The following is a 19,920-nucleotide window of genomic DNA, read 5'->3' as shown; positions in this document are numbered from 1 at the left end:
CCTCCTCCTCTTCTTCCTCCTCTTCGCCCTCATTATCTTACTCTTCTTCTTCTACGAGTACCAGCAGCTCTACCCCAAACTCTGCTGGGTTCACTCCGGGCAAACAACACCCAGGTTTGTGTGTGTTTTTGGTTTTTGATTTTTTTTTTTTAAAGCCCTGCCTTACAATTCTCATATGAGAGCTATATATTTGAGCATTTTAGTGGTGGTTGTGTGTGAATTATTTTATTGTAGAGCATTAATCTTGGTGAATTTTGGTTGGTTGGTTTGTGTGCGTCTTTATCCTTGCCTGTAATTGTTTTTTTAATCATTGTTATTGCATTATCCTTGCATTTTGATGCATACAAGCCAGAGAGTTACTCAGAGGATTCTCAGGATCCCTTATGAAGTCAACTATTAAGTTGCTTTTCCAATTGGGTTTAGTTTGCGTTGAAACAGATGCATGGTACGGCTAATCTTCTGCATTGTAGTCACAATAAGTAATGTCTGTTATGGTCAGCATAGTTTTACAACTTCCCCACTTGTCAGCAGCTGTGAATTTATGAGGTAGAACTCTTAAAATTATTTAGCTAGGCTGACCAATTTAAGACCCAGTATAGCTGTGTGCTTCTTTCCAAAAGTTTGAATCCTAGTACTCACAAAATCTACGATAGTAATAGCTTTATTTATACAGTATACATCAATAACAGCACCTAATGGAAAGCTGTGATTCAGTGATTTGCTGCAACTTAGAATAACATGGTTTAGTTGCAGAAATACTCTTTTCTCCAGCTACAGGACAAAGACTCTTAGACCTCTGTAGCTAGTGGTAGCCTTTTAATGAACTCACCAGCGGCCCTTAAGATCACTTATGCTCAACCTGCCTTGAGGCTGCCTTTGTGCATTAGCTTGTGTATATTTCTATTCACCAGTTGATAAATGATGGCCATGAAATATTTATCTCACAGTTGCAGCTGGATTTGGACAGTTCTTATTTTTTTTTGTATATTATCCCTGCCTATTACTTAAGGTATGTCCTTGCAAGTTTGTCTCAATAGTAAATTGTAACCATTTTTCAGACAATGTGCACAGCCACATAGATGGTGCACACAGTGCTGGGTCTTTGAGCAGGATTTAGCAAGAGCGTCTCCTGACATCTTTTGTTGATTTTATGTTCTCTGTCTCTTTCTGCTGTTCTGTGCTACTTCTCACTCCAAACTCACTAATGGAGAACAGCGGGTACTCTGTAAACACATCTTCAGCAGCTATGGTGCCTGGCTAGCTAGACTTCAAGCTCCAGTCGTCAGCATTATAGAGGCAATAGGTTCTAGTGTGAGCCACCTAGTCTCTGTGGCTAAACTTGAATATTAAGATCAATTAAGTTCCTCCTGCATTCATTCTTCATGATCCTTTATTGGTTATGAGCTCAGGGGCCAAAAACTTCCCATTCCGTTTATATTTCCTCTCTGAGATCAGCTGTTGAGTACAGGCTCAGCTGCAGGCCAGCTAAATTTGGCTGCAGGCTTAACTCACACAACACAAGCAATTCCTCTAAGTCTTTAGGAGATATATATTTAAACAATATATTTTCCCTTCAGGTTCTACACTAGTTAAGAGCCCTGGTTGAGTATATTATCCTATAACATCCTTTTATAAGTCTTAGTCCAGAAGTAGCTGTCCTGTTAAGCTTTTACACTGCCCTGGTTTTTCCCAGGAGTCTCTCAGTACAACTCAGTACGTGGCAGAGAAGCCCTTGGCTAGGTTTCCACCTCCCTCTCTCATGTTCTTGTCCCAAAGGCTTCCTAACTACAGCCTGTTCCGTCCTATCCGTTCAGCTAATAGCCGCAAGCTTGTGGCCTTGTTGTTGCAATGATTCTGGCATGCATGATTCAAAGAGTGGAAACTCATTGCTCTGAAGATATAAGCCTCTGGTTTATTTGAACCGTGTAAAATAAATCCATTGAATTCATTAAATCTTCAAGGCAAGAGCTACATCCGCCTTCATCAGGTGTGAAAATATATAGCTTTTCTCAAGATAAATGTGTCCAGTTTACATCAAAATTGCATGTCATGTTATGTGCACCTCCTGCAAGTAAAGACAGAAACATTCCATTCTCAGTCTACATTGTACTCTGTTTTTAGGACACTCCTGTGAACCATTGCTGAGGTTACTGTGGCTTGAAGGGTTGTGATTTCTTCCTCACTCTGATACTCAAACATGCAAACACAAACACATGTACATTGATGTTGCGGCTATGCAGCAGTGGGAGCACACTAGTTTGACCTAGTTGTGTCCTGTCAGATCTGTGTCTGCCTTTCAGGCCAGCTGGCTCACAGTTTAAAGGAGAATTTATATACACACAGTTGTTTATACTAAGCTAGCCATGTGGCAGTGTTATTGAATTATACACATCTTTTTGGCTGAAATTACTGAATAATTATCAGATCAGGTTATGTGCAAAGTGTGTGTGATATATAACATTCCAACAGGCTATCCGCACGCACGCACGCACGCACGCACTCTGCTTCATCTTCAAACACTGGATGGGAACCCTCTCTAGATTCAAGGGTATTCATACCACTCCCATGTAGCCTCTACTCTCTAACCCCCCATCTAATTTCCCAAACATCACAGACCCCCTAGTCCCCCTCACCCCCTTGTGGCACTCACCATCCCCGTCTCTCCAGCTGACTGGGGACCATTAAGTAGTCCAGGGCAGCCAGCAGCCGTCCAGACAGGCTCCCTAGTAGCAGGTGCTGAAGTGGGGGTCTTTTAAGACTGTGGGAACTGCAACCCAACAGCTGTTAACTGGTCACCCAGACAGCACATGTAGCCATAAGGCATGCTGTTAACACACTTGGCTCTTTCATTTGCGTCCTTTGCTTCTGCAATTAAAGGGTTGTCTATTGAGCAGATTTCTTTTTCGTAAAATCAGAAGTCTGAAGGCATAAAAGAGTTCTGTTTTTATTCAAAATGATTTGCTAAATGAGGCAGAAACTATATGTGTGGAATTTTCTCTTAAAATGTATTGACAGTTTATGAAAAATTACTTCTGAACACACTGTACTATTAAGTGATCAAAGTCCCACTGAAATATTTTATAAAATATTAATATAAATATTTATTTATATTTGTATGTTCTTAAATCAAAAGACTACTTTGCTCCAGTGAAATCAGTAAGGTATATATTGCCCCATGTGCTCAGGCTGCACACACACAGACAAGCGTACACACAGGAACACTAGTGAGACAACCCCCTAGTGGCTTCATTAATCCAACCTCTGTCAGGGAAACTGTAGAAGTCACCATCGCTCTTCTATTTTCTCCCTTCCCTCTGTAGAGGTAAACAGACATGAAGGATGACTTTAAACTCTCCTGTGACCATTCCCTCGGTCTTTCTTTTTCTCTGTGCTTCCGGAAAAACAAGTGCATACCTTCTTTGATCCAAGTGGGCGTAAAGCTCCCCTCAAAGGGAGATGGAGAGAGTCCATTTGCGCACAAAAGACTACTAAATGTCTCCCCTTGCTTTGGTTAAGGTTCATGTCACCCAGCAGTTTGCTCTAAGAAAACTAATCTTACGTGTTGCCTCACAGAGAAACACACAAAATAAGAATCTATATATTGACACACTGCTTCACTTCATCTGCCTGTGTTTTCTCTCTCACCATCTTCTTTTCTTATCCCTTGCCACTGCAAGTGCCACCCCCCCCACACACACACACACACACACACTTTTCTCCATCTCTACCCTCCCTATTTCTGTCACCCTGCCTTTCATTTGATTCAAAGGGGAGGGGAGGCATTTAATTCTTGGCTACCTGCCCATTTCTATGAAGGCAGCTAGTCTCATTATCAGAGCTCATCTCCGGCTTATTTCTGCTTCAACTCTGGAAAGCTGAAGTCAACCAGCTTCATTGTGTTGTGCTATTCTTTAATGTAATTTTTGAGCACTGCTGGTATGCTCATCTTCAGGACGCATTTGTTATCATTCAGCTTTAGTCCAGCATGTTTGCAGAGAGCAGGTTCATATATTTGTGCACGGCTTGCACATTTACTTGCCTGTTGAAAGCATAGGGTGGCCACAAAGGACCCTTTTGTTTTTATTTTTGACCCTCTTCATTCACAATTCGTAATCAGTGGCTGCCCTCCTAATTGCAACCAGAATGAAGGCAGCACTACATTACTGTCACATGACTGCAAATGGTGGATGGAAATAATTGTCCCCTTTTCTTTGTTTTTCATGTTGAGTGTGTGTTAACCCCCCACCCCCCAAATTGCTGCCTTGCCAAGAATCAGCAAGATCCTTTGGTTGGAATGTCTGGCAAGGGAGTTGAAAGAGGCTGTCAGGGTTGTAAGGAAAAAGATGTTTTGCTTTAGTTTGCACGTGCAGACAGATGTATGTATTTATACATGTAGACACAACAGTATGAACCCGTACTCTGTATAATGCAAACCAGTAGTGCGCATGCTGCACTAACTATGGTCTGGGGTACAGCTGAGCCATGCAGTTGTGTGTTTGCATTGAGAGGATTTTGTGGTCTGAGTAGTTTGCTGCAGACGTACTAAGACGATATTCTCTGTTTCCAGTTGTTGTGTGGATCTGTAACTAATCTCACACTGGTGTACCCATTATTCCACTTCTGGCAACCGCACGCTCCACTCCCTTTCCTTTTTGTTTTATGTGGGGTTTTGTGTTTCAAAGTTGGTTTGTTTACACTGTCTGCGAGAGGAGTGATAAAAGATGGCAGCTTTTCAGATTTTGATTAACTTATGTAACCCATTTTTACACCCGTCAGGAAATAAAACGTGCAAATGAGACTGCGAAACAAAGGGGGAAAGGAAGACACTCACTGGGTTGCAAAATTTTCCTGAGGCTGCATCCTCTGAGCTTCTTGGCTATGGTTCAGGTCTGACAAAATGGCGGTACTATTTGCCCAGAAATCTTGCGTTGACAGTTAGAACTAGGCAGCAAGGGAGTAACATGAGTAACTTTTTATGATACTCATGTTTTTCTCTGCATGTAACAAAACAAAACACCTACAAGCCATTGATGACTTGCATGGGTATTTAAAAAGCCATCTGTTTGGATTTTGTTTGATTTTTTTTTTTTAATTACAATCGGACTGGGAAGCAGTTTTGACAGCAATAGACATGGATAAGATATTCACATTTCACCCCCAAAACTATACCTAACTTACCTACTTCCCTGTGTGCTCACTAAATCCTTTATCTGTATCTGTCTTTCTTTATTTATGTCTATCTGTTTGTCACATCTTGAATATTTCAAAATGATTCTGCATTGGTTATTTTGTGACAAGATTGCATGTTGCATTGGTCATGTTAGTGTGCAGGCATGATTTTTGGCATGAACATTGTCAATCAGAGCTTTTATTGATGGTTCACTTACTTCGGTAATGACAGATCCTCTCTGCCATATTGTTTTTTTTTCCTTGTAAAACTGATTGTAAATTTACTTTACTGTAGTGTTGGTGAATGAACGGGACATCAGTCAGAATTTTTATGTGTCTGCAGACTGCAAAAAAATTAACTTAATTGTTTTCACCACTGAGTCTGTACCTCATGATGGATTCCTTCAAGTTACTATTATTATCCAGGATAACTTATAGTGTTTTCGCCCATGGAAAAAAGATAGAAGGTACAAGCACTACCAAACAAGGCAAATATATGACAGAGTATGGGTCGAATAATTAAAGGTTAGTGTGCTTGTTGAAAAGGACACTGTAATATATGTTCTGTCTTTAAAATTAATCTTTAAATTAATCTTAGTGAGGGCATACATTTTCATTTGAATATGTTAATTGTGATTATTTTACATCTACCGCTGTGCAAAAGCGATGCCTATATATTTTCAGTTTACTCCTTTTCCTTTAGAGCATGGGTTTTCATTGTTTTTAGACCATTACACAAGGCTGGCTCGCTGTTTGCATTCTGGATCAATAACTTCCCCGCTCTCACCCACTAGCATTAATAAGATCATTGACTAGCTGCCTCCTATTGATTGATTACCCCCTTACAGCATTAAATCAGTCCCCTATTAGCTCCTCCTCTGATGGGATGCTTTTCTGCCTAATGAAATTTCTTGTGTACAGTATGGTGTTGATAAGAAAATTGCTGGGAAAACACCCAAGGTTTTTGGTTGAGTGGTACTGACCATGTGGATCAAGATGACCTGCATTTAGTAGGATAATAGTTCCATTCAGCCTGTAGATCCCTGAAAGAGATAAAAATATCTGTAAATAAACACAATCAAAGGGACAGTTTACATATATAGCATTAAGTACAATATATGCAAATAGTGAGAACATATGCACAGGCTTGGAAGAAGTGTTTTATCGTTTCACAGTATGGTGGATCAGGAGTAAGCCTGGTGGAGCATAGGGAGTGATGGATGAGAAGCCGTCCTGGTTTCATTCCAATAAATGAGCGGCGTTCCACTTGGGCTTCCCTTCACAGCCACAGCCAACGACGCCACAATGGAGACAGATGTGCCTCTCACTGCTGGGTGTTAGAGGAGAGCGGGGGGGGGGGGGATTAAAGGGTAAGGAAAGATGTGGGGGTGGAAAGGAAGAGAAGGAGGCATGGACAGAGATAGAATGGTATAATATAACAAATAAGGGCAGCTAGAGAGTGAGGAAGTACTAAAACAAGACAGCGGGGGAAGAGGAAACAAGTTGGAAAGAGAAGTGCAAGAGAAAGGAGGTGGGTTAAAGGAAAGAAAGCAAGAGCTCCATCTCCCTGTTTCTGTTTGGCTGACTGCACCAGGGCAAGGATATATGGATATGCTGTAGCTGATATGACATGTAGTACACTTGGCTGTGCATTCTGATTGTGTGTTGGAGTGTGGAACATGTAAGTGTAACCATCTATTCTGCCATGGCCGATAGCGAGCAGTAACCAACCAAGAAGTTACAATTGATCCAGGGAACAGGGTCTGTATGATGCAATGTTCCTTACTCGGTTTAACTTAATCTATGTTTGCTTCTCCCCACCCTTTCCTCCTTTTCTCTTTCACTTTTACTCCTTTGCACATCTTTTTCTCCTGTCTTGTCAATTGATGTTATTCCCACTTATCTATTTCTGTTACTCAAACCTTCCTCTTTTCCTTTGTTCTCCTTTTTCTCTACCTCTTTCCTTTCTCTTTAGACATATCCTTCCAGAGTGGCCCTCCTTCCCAGTATGAGAACTGTCATTGGGGAGCCTCTTTGCAGGTTGACAGCCCCTCCATTGCCAACAGCTGGGACAAAGTGATTATTGACGGAAGTGACACAGAAGCCTGGCCCTCCATTAGCCGCAGTAGTGACCCCAGCCACCCTGCTGCACCAGAATGCCCCTTGAGCTCAGCTAGCTCCAACCCTGACACCAGTGCTGTCACTACCACCAGTAGCAGTAGTTTTCTGAGTATGGCCACAGGTGCCACAGGCCAGCAGGCCCACTACGCCTCTCTTAAATCTAACAATAACATGATGACAGGACCTGGATCAGCCAATACATTAGCTAGTAACAGAAGCTGGGTCTCGGATGCAAAACAAGATGGTATGAATGGTGGGCGAGTGGGGGCACCCAGTAACTGGGGCTCTCCCAATTTTAACTTGAACCTCAATCCTAATGCCAACCCATCAGCCTGGCCTGTTCTGGGTCATGAGGGTGGTGGAAATGTAATCGGCCCTAATGGGGTGTCCAACTCCACATCTCACCCACCAGGTATTAATGGAAATGGGAACCTGGGAGGTGCAGATACTTGCGGAGGAGGTTGGGTTGGCATGATTGCTGCTAATGAAAATGATCAGCAGCGCCCCTCAACCAACACGAGCTTGTCCTTCAATATGGAACCTGCTAACCTTAACACTGATGGACCAAACCATTCTAAGCAACAGCAGCAAGCTCAGGAGCCCATGAGCCCTATTCATGGGTTAACTGGTTGGGGAGGCCAATCACCCACTGAATCATCCCAGCTTAATGGGGACACTACAGGCAGCTCTGTATGGGGTAGTGGAGAAACCAAGGCAGCTGACTCCCCCAAGGACTCAGGCTGGGACGCAGCTCCTTCTGGGGGCCTTTCTGCCTGGGGCCGCCAAGGCAGTGGTGGTGGAAGTAGTGGAAGTGGTGGCGGCTGGGGTGACTGGGGAAAAACCTCTGGTGGTGGAGATGCATCTAAAGGTTGGGACTCAGTTGATGCTGGTAGTTGTGGTTCAGGTCAAGAGCAACAACTTAGCTCTTGGGGCCAGCAGACTGGAACAGCTCCAGCTAGTGAGGGTAGTGGGGATAGCAGTGAAGGCCAATCCCACCACAGAGACAGGTCTTCCAGCATGGAATTTGCACCTCTGCTACCCCGACAAGATCTGGACCCCAAGGTGCTGAGTAACTCGGGTTGGGGACAGACCCCCATCCGACAGCACACTGTATGGGAGATGGAAGAGGTGAACTCTGATGATGCGAAGAGCAACAGCAGCTCAGAAACCATAGGAGGCTCTAGCTCCAACGGAGGACCCTCATCTACCAATGGAAGTACCATTAACCCCAGTGTTGTTCCCAGTCAGAGGCATGGGTCTGGAGGAAAAACTGAGAGTGAAGGATCATCTCCTGGCTGGGGAGCCCCTCCACCTCAGCCAACCCAGACTGGATCAGGATGGGGTGAGCCCCCACAATCTCTCAACAAATCCTCTAATGGTACCACCAGTGGCTGGGGTGACCCTTTACCTACCAATGGTCCTAAAAGTGTCAGCACACCATCTTGGAGTTCTGAAGACAAGTCACCCAGCTGGGACAATGGCCTGGCAAAAAGCCAGTCTACTAATTGGGGAGAGGGTCCAAATGCTTCCCATGGTTGGGGCACCAGTAATGGGGGCTCCAATAGCTCTAGCACAAGAGATTGGGGAGATGGAGAGGTCAAGAACAATGGGTCCTCCAACAGCATGTGGGAAGTAGAAGGAGGAAATGGAGGGAGTGGCGGGTGGAAGGAAAGCCCCAGAGGAGGAAATAGAGGAGGAGGTTGGGGCAAGCCTGCTTCTTCTGTGAATAGTAGCAGCTGGGGGGAGACCTCACGTGCCAACGGTCCAGTGCAGGGAGGCTGGGGCTCTTCCAAGCCCCAGGAAAGCAGCAGCAGTAGTAGCACTGGCAGTGGAGGGGGTGGCAGCATTGGTTCTTGGGGTGGTCCTAGTTCTGTGAAGCAAAACCCCTCTGGCTGGAGCAATGTCAATAAACAGGACCAGAGCATGGAGCCCACTGGCTGGGAAGAGCCTTCCCCTCCCTCCATCCGCAGGAAGATGGAGATTGATGATGGAACATCCACCTGGGGTGATCCCAGCACCTACAACAAGACAGTCAACATGTGGGATCGAAACAATCCTAATGGTAACCCTGGCAACAGCGGCCCACCTCCCATTAAGAATGGTGGAATGGCTATGCCCAACAATAACAACAATCAGTCTGTTGGCCCTGGCAACAACAATCACCATCACACACATCACATGCACCACCATCCCCACCACGGCCATCCCCCAACTCATCTGCAACACCATGGAAACAACAATGGGTCACCCAATAATGGTGCCCCACACCCAAATGCTGGCCCCCAGGGTAGAACGCCCCTTGCCAACCCAGGTAAAACAATAGGATTCATGGCCTTACATTCAAATTTGTGAAATGACTTGAAATTTGACTTTTGATATATTTGTAATTGCGATAAAAGGTTGAATCTTGATAAAACCAAAGCAGCACAATAGTCACAAGAGTCTTTATAAGAACTGTAGTGAGCACAATTAAAAAAAAAAAAAAAAAAAACTGTATTTGAGACTGAAGTTTTTAACTGACAGCATTTATTTGTTTTATTGAACGATACTAGGCTTTAGAGCTGATGTTAACAATGAACCAGATGAAATATGGAAGAGGGCAAAGTTAATTTGAGTCTGTCACACATAAAACACATAAAAAGATTTAATCATCAGTAAAAGCATCATTGACAAGGATTGTTTGGCCATTCGTGGATTATTTCTAAGAAGAATTCTTTCACAGTGATTAAGTAGATAGTCCCAAGGTATTGGGGCATCTAAATTGTTATACATACACGCATAATTAACTTTGCCCTGCAAGCTGAATTTAGTGCAGCCAGTTCAAATAAGAATTGAGCAGACAAAGGCCGTGCATATAGATCTATGAGAGTTAAGGGCCCGTCACGTTCCCCTCCTTTTGATTGTGTATGAAACCATTGCCCCCTGCTGATTGTTTTTTTGCACTACACACACCATGAACTGGTAGATCAGCTCACACATGGTGGTTTGGACTTGTAATACTTGGCTAGATTTTGGACATCATGTTTCTTTTTCAAATTAAAATTTTCACAGTGCTATCCAAGTATTTTTGCTGCATAAATCAAACCAAACTGCAAAAGTTAACTGAAAAAAAGTCAAAATCATGTAGCTAATAGCCACCTGCAAGGATCAAACCCGTATTTTGTGAAAGTACTATCTATTATCCACTTACTCATAGTGAGCTGCTCCTCTTAATCTTTGTTGTTATTCACATACTGTATAGTCACTCTCAAAAGAGGCCCATAGACATAGAGAGGAGACAGCCCGCAGTTGCTTGGGTTACCATGAAGTGGTTTTGAGTAAAAAGAAACAAATATAGTTTAATATGATATTTATGTCAAGATGCCACTGAGGCCACACATATCCTTAACTCAGATTCTTACTACTTAGTGTACTAATATTTTGGAATAGGTGGTCACACTGGCATTGAAAACATATATACATACATGAAACATGATTCTATAATTTAAAAATTTCAATGGAATCAAAGTAATTAGTGTATTAACTTCTGGGAACAAAAACTTAGCATTTTAGCTTTTTTGGGGGGGGCTGTGATGAGCTTTGACCTGTGAATAGACCATTAACAAATCATCCAGAGAGTACGGGTGACCTGTGAAGGGTCTACTGTTCTGGGGCTCGCCTCATCATTTTCTAAATCATCTCTTAATCTAAATATCCAGGGTGGGGAGAACTTCCGAGTGTTCAGCCTAAGTCAGAGCCTGCTTGGGGAGAGCCAGCAGCTCCAACGTCAGCTGTGGATAATGGCACCTCTGCCTGGGGCAAGCCACCGGGGGGAGTCGGAGGATGGGGAGATGGTGGCCATGAGCCCTCTGGACCCTATGGCAGGGGCAGCGGACCCCCAGGTTCTGCACCCTGCAAGCCAGGTAACACCCATATATGGATCATACAGCATGTGCACAGATGTAATTGAGTTTATTTATGTGGCTGTAATGTTTTATGTAACTATCGTATTGTGTACTGACCTGCCAGGGACCACAGATGAAAATAAACCTTCTGGCTAAATGGCACATTTACATGGATGTAAAAGCTGAAATTTCCATTGATCTGCACTGTCACTTTTACATATAGATTAAATATGTATACTCATACCTAGTTGTAGCCACATGCATAGCTTGTCATTGACACTGCATATTTCAGTGTATCTCTCATTTGTTCTATCAGTTTAATTTTTTGGAAACTGCTGGAGTTGCATGGGAAAATACAAACTAAATAAACAAAAACAGTGATACCAAGTGGTCAGGTAGACAGTTACTTGCTGCTCGCACTGAAACGGCTTGCTGATAGTATACATTACAGGTTATAAAATACAGTAATTGTTAACCAGTTAGCTTTTTGATTTTTGTTTTTTACTATATGTTAAAATCTCACTCTATCTTTGATGTACCCGCATCTCATCTTCAGGTCCCAAACCTATGCAAGATGGCTGGGGCACTGGAGGGGAGGAGATGGGTCTGTCTACGGGCCAATGGGACACTGAGGATGGGGATATGTGGAACAGCCCCACCTCTCAGGAGAGCAGCTCATCCTGCAATTCCTGGGGCAATGGACCCAAGAAGGGCGCAACCAAGGTCAGAATCCACTCACCTTAATCCTAAATCACGCTGATTGTGAAAATATTGATCATTGAAATTATTGCCATCCAAACACAATATATTTCTGTTAAAATTGAACACAAGGTGTCTTGCTTGTGTGCTTTCAGGGGAAGATGGGTAACAAGCCGGATGAGACCTGGATTATGAACCGTCTCATCAAACAGCTCACTGACATGGGCTTTCCGGTATGGCAGCAAAGCTAGGCTTCAGACTGACACACAACATTGTTGAGCTTTTCCCCAACAGAAAACTGTTAAAAAATATTTAGGTGGACAAAAATGTCTGAATATTTTCAGCGGTTAAACAGCGACCGACTTAAGTTATCCATGTTTTGCAGAGAGACCCTGCTGAGGAGGCTTTGAAGAGCAACAACATGAACCTTGACCAGGCCATGAGTAAGTTCAGTAGCATCACTGTGTTGGTTGTGTGTTATTACAAGTAATAATGCAGTTTTATTCTTTGTATAAATGTAACCACACAAATCTACAGCTTTTACTTCAAGGAGCCAATAGCATCAGTCAAAATTTTTGCTACGCACCCATAATTTAACAAGGAAAGATGCCAAGCTACTCATTCTTGCTTACATTCAATTAAACTGTACACTGACTTCCTCTGTGCTCTCAGGTGCTCTGTTAGAGAAGAAGACAGACCTGGACAAGCGTAGCGTGGGCATGTCTGATTACAGCAACGGCCTAAACAAGTCCCTGGTGTGTCGGCCCTCTGCGCTCTCCAAAGACCCCTCCGACCGCAACACCTTTCTTGACAAGGTGTGGAATGAAGCATCTAAACAGCCATTCCAGCTTGAATAAATGTTAAATGCAAATTCTCAGCTGAAGCCATCATGTCTGGAAAGAAAAGTAGCAGGAAAATGTTGGCAGTTGCAGGTTTCTGGTTTGTTTAGTGATTGAATCAGGATCACCCCCAGTGAAAATGCTTCTTCCTCTGGATTAGCATCAGTAACACAATTAGCAATGAATCCTACATACTAATATTTATTAGAATTGGTTTTAAAGTTTATGTTATCACACTCATTTATTGCTACTTTGTTTGTAATGTATTATTATTAATTCTTTGTTCCCCTCTACTCTCACCAACCTTGCCCTTTCCCCTCTTTTCTTTTGTTACCTATTCTCTCTTGTCACCCATTGATCTCGCTCTGCTCCAGGATGGTGTTCTATCAGATGATGCCCCCCCATCACCATTTCTGCCTTCCCCCAGCCTGAAGCTCCCCCTGGCCAACAGTAGCCTTCCTGGCCAGGGTCTGGGACAGGGCAACTCGGGGCTGGCCATGCAAAACTTGAACAACAGACAGGTATGCACTAAGCACTGACTTTAAAGAAGGTACTATAAATTCTACAGTATTTTTTAGTGTTTATACTGCATTTCCTGTGTCATTCTTTATATAAATTGATGTGATGGACCATCTAGCGCACTTACATTTGACGTTTTGCATCGTATTTAGTTTGCAGCATCCAAAGCAATGAGGTGATATACTTAGTTTGTGTCTATGAAAGATAGATGAATGATTAACAATGGTGAGACAAGCAACTGTCCATCAAGTAAATTAAGAAATCCATGTAGGCTATAAGAGATATTTAAGTTTATTTAAAATTGTATCCATGACATCTTGAAATATGACTGTAATATAACACAAAGACCATCTGAGATATTTAGGATTGGATAAAGATCAAAAATTCTGTATGACAGCAGCAGGAAGTTGGCAACATCAAACCACAGTGGTAACAGGGGAAAAACATAGTATCCTTGAAACCAATTGAGACTGATACAATTAGCTGAATTCATTTTACTCACACCTCTTTACCCACATGCACTCCAAAATCTCCTCTTTTCTACTGCTCAGTTTTGTGTGTATGACCTTGCCTGAAGTGTTCATTGAAACCAGATAGTTCTTCTTTATCAAATATCACTGCCAGAGGCTACCATGGCCCAGAAAAGCGATGGTATGTCCTTGAAGCCCAAACAAAAGCACTGACAGACTTTTTTTCTGTACTGAATAGAGAGACCTCTCTAACATGAAATGGATAGAGCTGCTTTTTACTGGCTTCATTGTTCTGGCCTTTAAAAAAAAATCCAAATGGTCACAATTTCATGATCTAACATCTAGCTGCTGTGTGAAATGCTTTTAGAAATTGCTGTGTGGTTTAAGAATATCACAAACTAAAAAATTGGCTTGTTAGTCCACTTGAAAGTTTCTTTTTTTCCCCCTCCCAGTTCAAGTGTACCCATTCATGTGATGAATGAATCATTTTATTTTCACAGTAACTTGACAGTTGACTTCTCAGCTCTTGGCCTGAGGTTCTCTGTAGCTCTTTAATGGTGTGGTCAAAAAGAAACATTCACATTACACTTCCCAATTCAGTGTCTTAGCTCTTCACAGCACATCTACACAGTATGTGAAAAGGCTTGAGTACCATTCCCATTTAAATCAACGTGGTCTCAGTGGTCCATTTCCCCCCCCCCCTGTTGTAACAAAAATTCAGTTTTTTCTAAGTCCAAATATCTCAATTTCTCACGTTTGTTTCAGTCAAGTTAGTGTCAGCCATGACAATAAAATAACTTAAATCCCAAAAAAACATTAAACAAACTAATAACCTGTGTACTTTACATGGTTTTGTTGATACTGTGTCGTTGTCTTCTTTGGAGTTATCGTCATCCATGGCACTGGTTGCTCATCAATTTTTGAAATACCTTGCTACTTTTTAACTACTTTCGACTTCTCATAAATGCTCTCCATTAAAAAAGCTGTGGGGGTGTAGCATCATGAAGCTCCTATGGTGTGTTGTGTTCAAGATGAATCAGAAAGTCTTAGTCACAGTCACCAAGATGTATTCAGGTACCAAAATCTGGTACTGTTGGTTTTAGGTGAATGGGTCCTCTGTATTATCATCATGATTCGGTTAGTCCCCCATGTCTAAAATACTTCCTGCTCCTAGATACCCAGTGGAATGTTTGGCAGCAGTGGAGCAGCACAAACGCGGGCCATGCAGCAGCAGCCTCCCCAGCCACCAGTGCCACCTCTCAGCTCCTCCCAGCCTAGTCTACGTGCTCAAGTGCCTCAGTTTCTCTCCCCTCAGGTACATAAACAAATATATTATCATTGAACAGGTTTATTTTTTTCATCACTCTACAGACGCATTCAAAACTGTCCCCTGACGCTGCGATTAATCTAAGCAGCTTAGATATTCTTGAAAAGGATTTTATGACTCGGAACTGTGGTATAAATATAAATGGCTTACAATGATTTTGCTTATCTTTTTTTGTTTTACACTTACAATTACAAAGCAATTCATAATCAAAATTATGTGAGGCCATAATAAGTCATTATCTCAAAGACTGCAGCAGGAATATATTCAGGTGCAGGGAAGTTGGTCTTTCATTCAGTTATTTAACTATTATGTAGCTCATTTCTATTATTTTTAATTTCTTACATTTGACATTATATCCGGCTCCCAACACTCATTATTTTCCGTCATGAGACAGGAAAATGCACAATCCCAAGTTAGAAATAAGGAAAACATGTGGCTTTGCAAAAGTTTTCTGGCAGGTCCTTTTTCTCCTTGTGCTGCTCACATGCACGCTTGAAGCTGCTCTTGTGCAGTTCTTGTGATTTGCCATGACAAACATGTCATCATTCCTCTCTGCTTCCTCATTCTTTCCTTCCCTCCAGGTCCAAGCACAGCTCTTGCAGTTTGCAGCAAAAAACATTGGTCTGAACCCTGCACTTTTAACCTCACCAATAAACCCTCAACAAATGACCCTGTTGTACCAACTTCAGCAACTGCAAATGGTGAGTCAGTCCCTCTGTCCCGCTGTGTTTGTAGCTCAGCTTGTACATGGAGGCTTGAGGCAGAGAATATGTCACCAAGGCTCTAAAGAGAAGGAACACAAAACCAAAACCTGTCTATGTCCAAAACCTGTGTTTCACCATTGGCTGAAACAAAAAGACAAAAGAAAATAGTGAAAATTAGCTAATAATCTTCAACTCTCCAAAGTTTGTGTTTGTTAAAACATAACTTGAGGTTAATGTGATGGAAGCAGTTGACTCGTATCCATCTATCCATCCATTTTCTATACCACTTTTCCATTAAGGGTTGCAGGGGTGCTGGAGCCTATCTCAGCTGATATTGGGCGAGGGGCTGGGTTCACCCTAGTTTAGTCGCCAGTCCATCTCAGGCCCATCAGGAGCAATTAGGTTGCGTTTCCACTAGCACTGGGTACCACGTCAGTATGGGTGGACTCACCGGCCGAGAGTTCCCCGGCATAATATGTGTGCGACACAACAACAACAATGGACGACACGGAGGCAGCGTTATGGCTGTTGCTTTGTCAGCGCTTTTTGCTAAAACTAAAAGTGAGGGAGGACAGACAGGCAAGGCTTCAAGCGGCAAAACAGAACACCTCAGTAAAATATTAAAGACTTTACCAAGCGATCGACCAGTATTCCGATGAGGCTAAGATAATATGAAGTGGACGACTTAAGCGGGTAAGTTACCCAGTCAGCACCCCGCTATGTGTTTACATCACATTTTAGTCCCCACTTGGCTTGCTTGGAACCCCAGCGGAGTAGGGACCAAAATGGTACCGGTTAGTACCGTGCTGGGGCCAGTGGAGACGGGGCCAAACCAACCTGACCTGAGCTGAAGTGAGGTAGTTGAGGATTGAACCAGTGACCCTTTGGTTGCTGGACGGCCATTCTACCTCTGAGCCAGGCCACCCATTCTACCTCTGAGCCAGGCCACCCATTGACTGGTATCTGTTGTTATAATTTTCCTCTTCATTAATCAATGTGTTTTACTTCTTTGTTCAGGCGTACCAGCGTTTACAAATCCAGCAGCAGATGATGCAGGCGCAACGCAATGTTTCCGGCCCCATAAGACAACAAGAGCAGCAAGTGAGTCATGAATTGCAATATTGCACTCACAATAGGTATGAAATTCAAGTTTACACATTTCATGAGTGTGATTCCACATGAGCACTGACCCAATTACTGTTACATGACTTGTTTTCTTTTTTTTTCTTACAACATTTTGATAGTCACATGCTGCCATGACAACATCAGTGACAAAACCTGAAGTGTTACATCAGGAGTTGCTCAAATGTTCACATAGCGACATGGGAATCAGACACTTCTCTTCAACATGAACCAACAACTTCTTTGTTCTCTTTTTGTGCACGATAACCCATCTCACTTCAGCTCAGTTTCCTTCCCCCTCTGTTGTTTTCCCCTCATCTTCATTATTTTTCTATCTAACTTAAACTTCTACTTAAAGTAAACTATTGCTTTTCCCCTCGTCATCATGCACTTTGTTAGACTGTTCTGACAACGCTTCTCTTGTCACCAAGGTTGCACGTACAATCACCAACATGCAGCAGCAGATCCAGCAGCACCAGCGTCAGCTGTACCAGGCGCTGCTGATGAAGCAGCAGCAACTTCCCTCTCATTCCTCCTCTTCTTCCTCCCCTGGTGGTCTGCATCACTCTGGTGGCCCTGCTGGAGGCCCTGGCTCCGGCAAATCAACCCTGGACCCATTCACAGGCCCGCATCAGGGTCCAGGCCTCACCGACACACTGCACACCAAAGAGTCGCCATCTTCGCCCAACGCCTACAGCACCTACTCTCTTTGTGAGTCTGGGACTGGAAAGATTGAATAAAAGCCAAGCCCCAGTTTTTCCTCAAACAATTCAGGTCTCAGTCAGTGGTAGTTGCAGCTGGTATTTGAGTTCATACCACATCTAGTGTCAGTAGAGTAATTCTGTGTGATAGGTTGGTGCCCTTGATGAGGACTCGTAGGAGTTCAACCCGCTTCCTGCAACCCCTCATCTCATATTGTGGATGCCTTTTTTTTTTTTTTAGCTCCCTTGTAATATAAATATTGATCTGCTGATACGAGCCTTTAGTAAAGTAAAAGTATCAAAACATGTTTCTACACGTCTCTTCACACTTCTACAGTGTAAAGAGAGAAGTTTTACACTTTTACGGTGTTATTAATGGGAAAAACTTACCTTTATTAGATACAAGCATCTCTTTTTAAGGAACCCTCATTTTTAGTTACATAATTTGAATCCAAAACAGGAATAGCAGACTAAAATTGGCTTTGCCATCCAAAATTCCTGCCCTGAATTGCGAGTTGGAAAACAATTAAAACAGACCTCAAACACAACTCACTTTTGCCATTAATTTTCTTATGAGCTGTGGAAAGATTTTTGTGTATGTTTTTTGTGTGCAGCTGGACTGAATCCAAACATGAATGTAAACTGCATGGAGGTTGGGGGTCTGTCCCTGAAGGAACCCCCTCAGCCCCAGTCCCGCCTGTCCCAGTGGACACACTCCAACTCCATGGACAACCTCTCAAACAACTCCTCAAACATGGAGAACAACCTCAACAAGCATGGTAGGCTGAAGAAGCACACAAGCTGGCCTGCACACACTGGTGTTAGTAATGTGCAGTGTTTGTGTGAAGGATAATGAGAGGTATATGATAATATCCTGCAAAGTTAATATTTAATTACATTTTCTTGACATCTTAAATAAAGGTGCATCTTCCACAAACTTGTGCAGTCCCTTTAGGCATTTGTATTGTGAAGCGCCAGTAGGTTGATAGTGTCATGTGGCAGCATAATTCACAAGGGGGAGAATTGTGAGAAAAAATTAAGTTCCTTTCAGGCATGAGGAAGCATGTGTTGTTGGTTTTGTGTGCATGTGGCCACGATAAGAGACTTGGCTTTTTATGTACTACCAGCTGTTATCATTTTAATCTAAGCTGTGCCTTTCTGGTCTCTAGGTGCCATATCTGCTGCCTCCACCCTGGGACCCCCTGGGAAGCCCCCCCAAATGGAGGACTCATACAGCCCATACAATCTAATGTCCACCTCTGAGTCCCCCTCAAGTCCCTTGGTGCCCCCAGACAGCTGGGGTCAGGGCAAGAGCCCCAATGAAAAGATCTCAAATGGGAACAACATTAACTGGCCTCCAGGTACAAATTTGAAGTACAAATACTAATATTTTAGCCGTTGTATTTATTACAGTAGTGGGCCCTCTCGTGATTGTATGTTTAAAGATTTCACAGGCAGGATGAAAACTAGTGCCGAATTTAATCACAAGCTAGAAGTGCAACTGCAGGAAGAAAAGAGAGGAACTGCTTCTATAACTCTGCTCTCCAGCAGTGGTATCAGTCTCAGAATAAATATGATAGATATGCTACTACATGTATGATGAAGTTACAGTTTTCATATTTTATGAAATCTGATCTTGTCTTAATAACTTTTTTGTGTCGCTCAGAATTCTGCCCAGGTGTACCATGGAAGGGCCTCCAGAATATTGACCCTGAGAATGACCCCAACATGACCCCTGGCAGCGTCCCCAGCGGTCCCACTATCAACACCAACATCCACGACGTTAACCGATACCTGCTGCGGGACAGGAATGGAGGTATGGACAGGAGGAAGAAAAATAAATTGTATCCCGTGTATTGGATCTTGAGCTGACCCACATACAGGCCCGAGTATTAGTTTACTTTCACTGATGCTGACGTGAAGTTGCTCTTTTTTCCTCTCTGTCTCTGGCCACAACACCATCTCCGACTATATAGCCTCTTCCCCAGCTCCTCCTCTTCAGATTGGCTCTCTGCCTTCATCCAGCAGTGACTGGCCTGTCAGTGGCTACTCTAGCTCTTTCACTCTGTCTTCCTCTGACGGTGAGAGCTCAGGTACACTACCAGAGTATCTTCTCTCTATGTGTGGACCTGTTAAACCTCTCCTCACCAAAAACAAAGGAGCCCTTGTCCTCCACTTCTTTTTAACCTGAACCATACCTTAACCTCTTTTTGTGACCCTGCAGTTGTTCCCTTCAGAGCCTTTAGACAGCACCCTTACTGCAACTAAGACAGTAACTTCCCCTATATGTCTCCCATCCCCACCCCATGTGATCATAACATCAATACACACTCTTTGTATGTGCTATGGCAACATTTTTGAAAAT

At 43.0% G+C, this 19,920-nt stretch overlaps 1 protein-coding gene across 6 annotated transcripts in view; it reads left to right on the top strand.

Annotated features, from left to right (window-relative positions):
* The window catches only part of tnrc6c2 (trinucleotide repeat containing adaptor 6C2), a 52,758-nt gene that overhangs the window by 24,305 nt on the left and 8,533 nt on the right, over positions 1-19,920 (top strand). For 3 of the 6 annotated variants that reach the window (XM_086211256.1, XM_086211255.1, XM_086211254.1), the window contains 16 exons: positions 1-114; positions 7,145-9,601; positions 10,989-11,192; positions 11,731-11,897; positions 12,029-12,106; positions 12,259-12,316; positions 12,546-12,688; positions 13,087-13,233; positions 14,876-15,016; positions 15,610-15,729; positions 16,750-16,833; positions 17,286-17,565; positions 18,170-18,334; positions 18,725-18,916; positions 19,222-19,371; positions 19,532-19,648. The exon at positions 1-114 is cut by the window's left edge and continues 291 nt beyond it. In XM_086211256.1, coding sequence (XP_086067382.1) covers positions 1-114; positions 7,145-9,601; positions 10,989-11,192; positions 11,731-11,897; positions 12,029-12,106; positions 12,259-12,316; positions 12,546-12,688; positions 13,087-13,233; positions 14,876-15,016; positions 15,610-15,729; positions 16,750-16,833; positions 17,286-17,565; positions 18,170-18,334; positions 18,725-18,916; positions 19,222-19,371; positions 19,532-19,648 — 4,617 coding nt within the window. The remainder of the gene's footprint in view (positions 115-7,144; positions 9,602-10,988; positions 11,193-11,730; positions 11,898-12,028; positions 12,107-12,258; positions 12,317-12,545; positions 12,689-13,086; positions 13,234-14,875; positions 15,017-15,609; positions 15,730-16,749; positions 16,834-17,285; positions 17,566-18,169; positions 18,335-18,724; positions 18,917-19,221; positions 19,372-19,531; positions 19,649-19,920) is intronic. The other 3 variants (XM_086211257.1, XM_086211259.1, XM_086211258.1) reach the window with 3 other exon arrangements.

The sequence above is a fragment of the Aulostomus chinensis genome, chromosome 8 (assembly GCF_037954235.1).
Source record: "Aulostomus chinensis isolate RoL2024-O1b breed Wild chromosome 8, RoL_Achi_v1.0, whole genome shotgun sequence".
NCBI lineage: Eukaryota > Metazoa > Chordata > Actinopteri > Syngnathiformes > Aulostomidae > Aulostomus > Aulostomus chinensis.
This window is presented reverse-complemented; position numbering and strand designations above follow the sequence as displayed.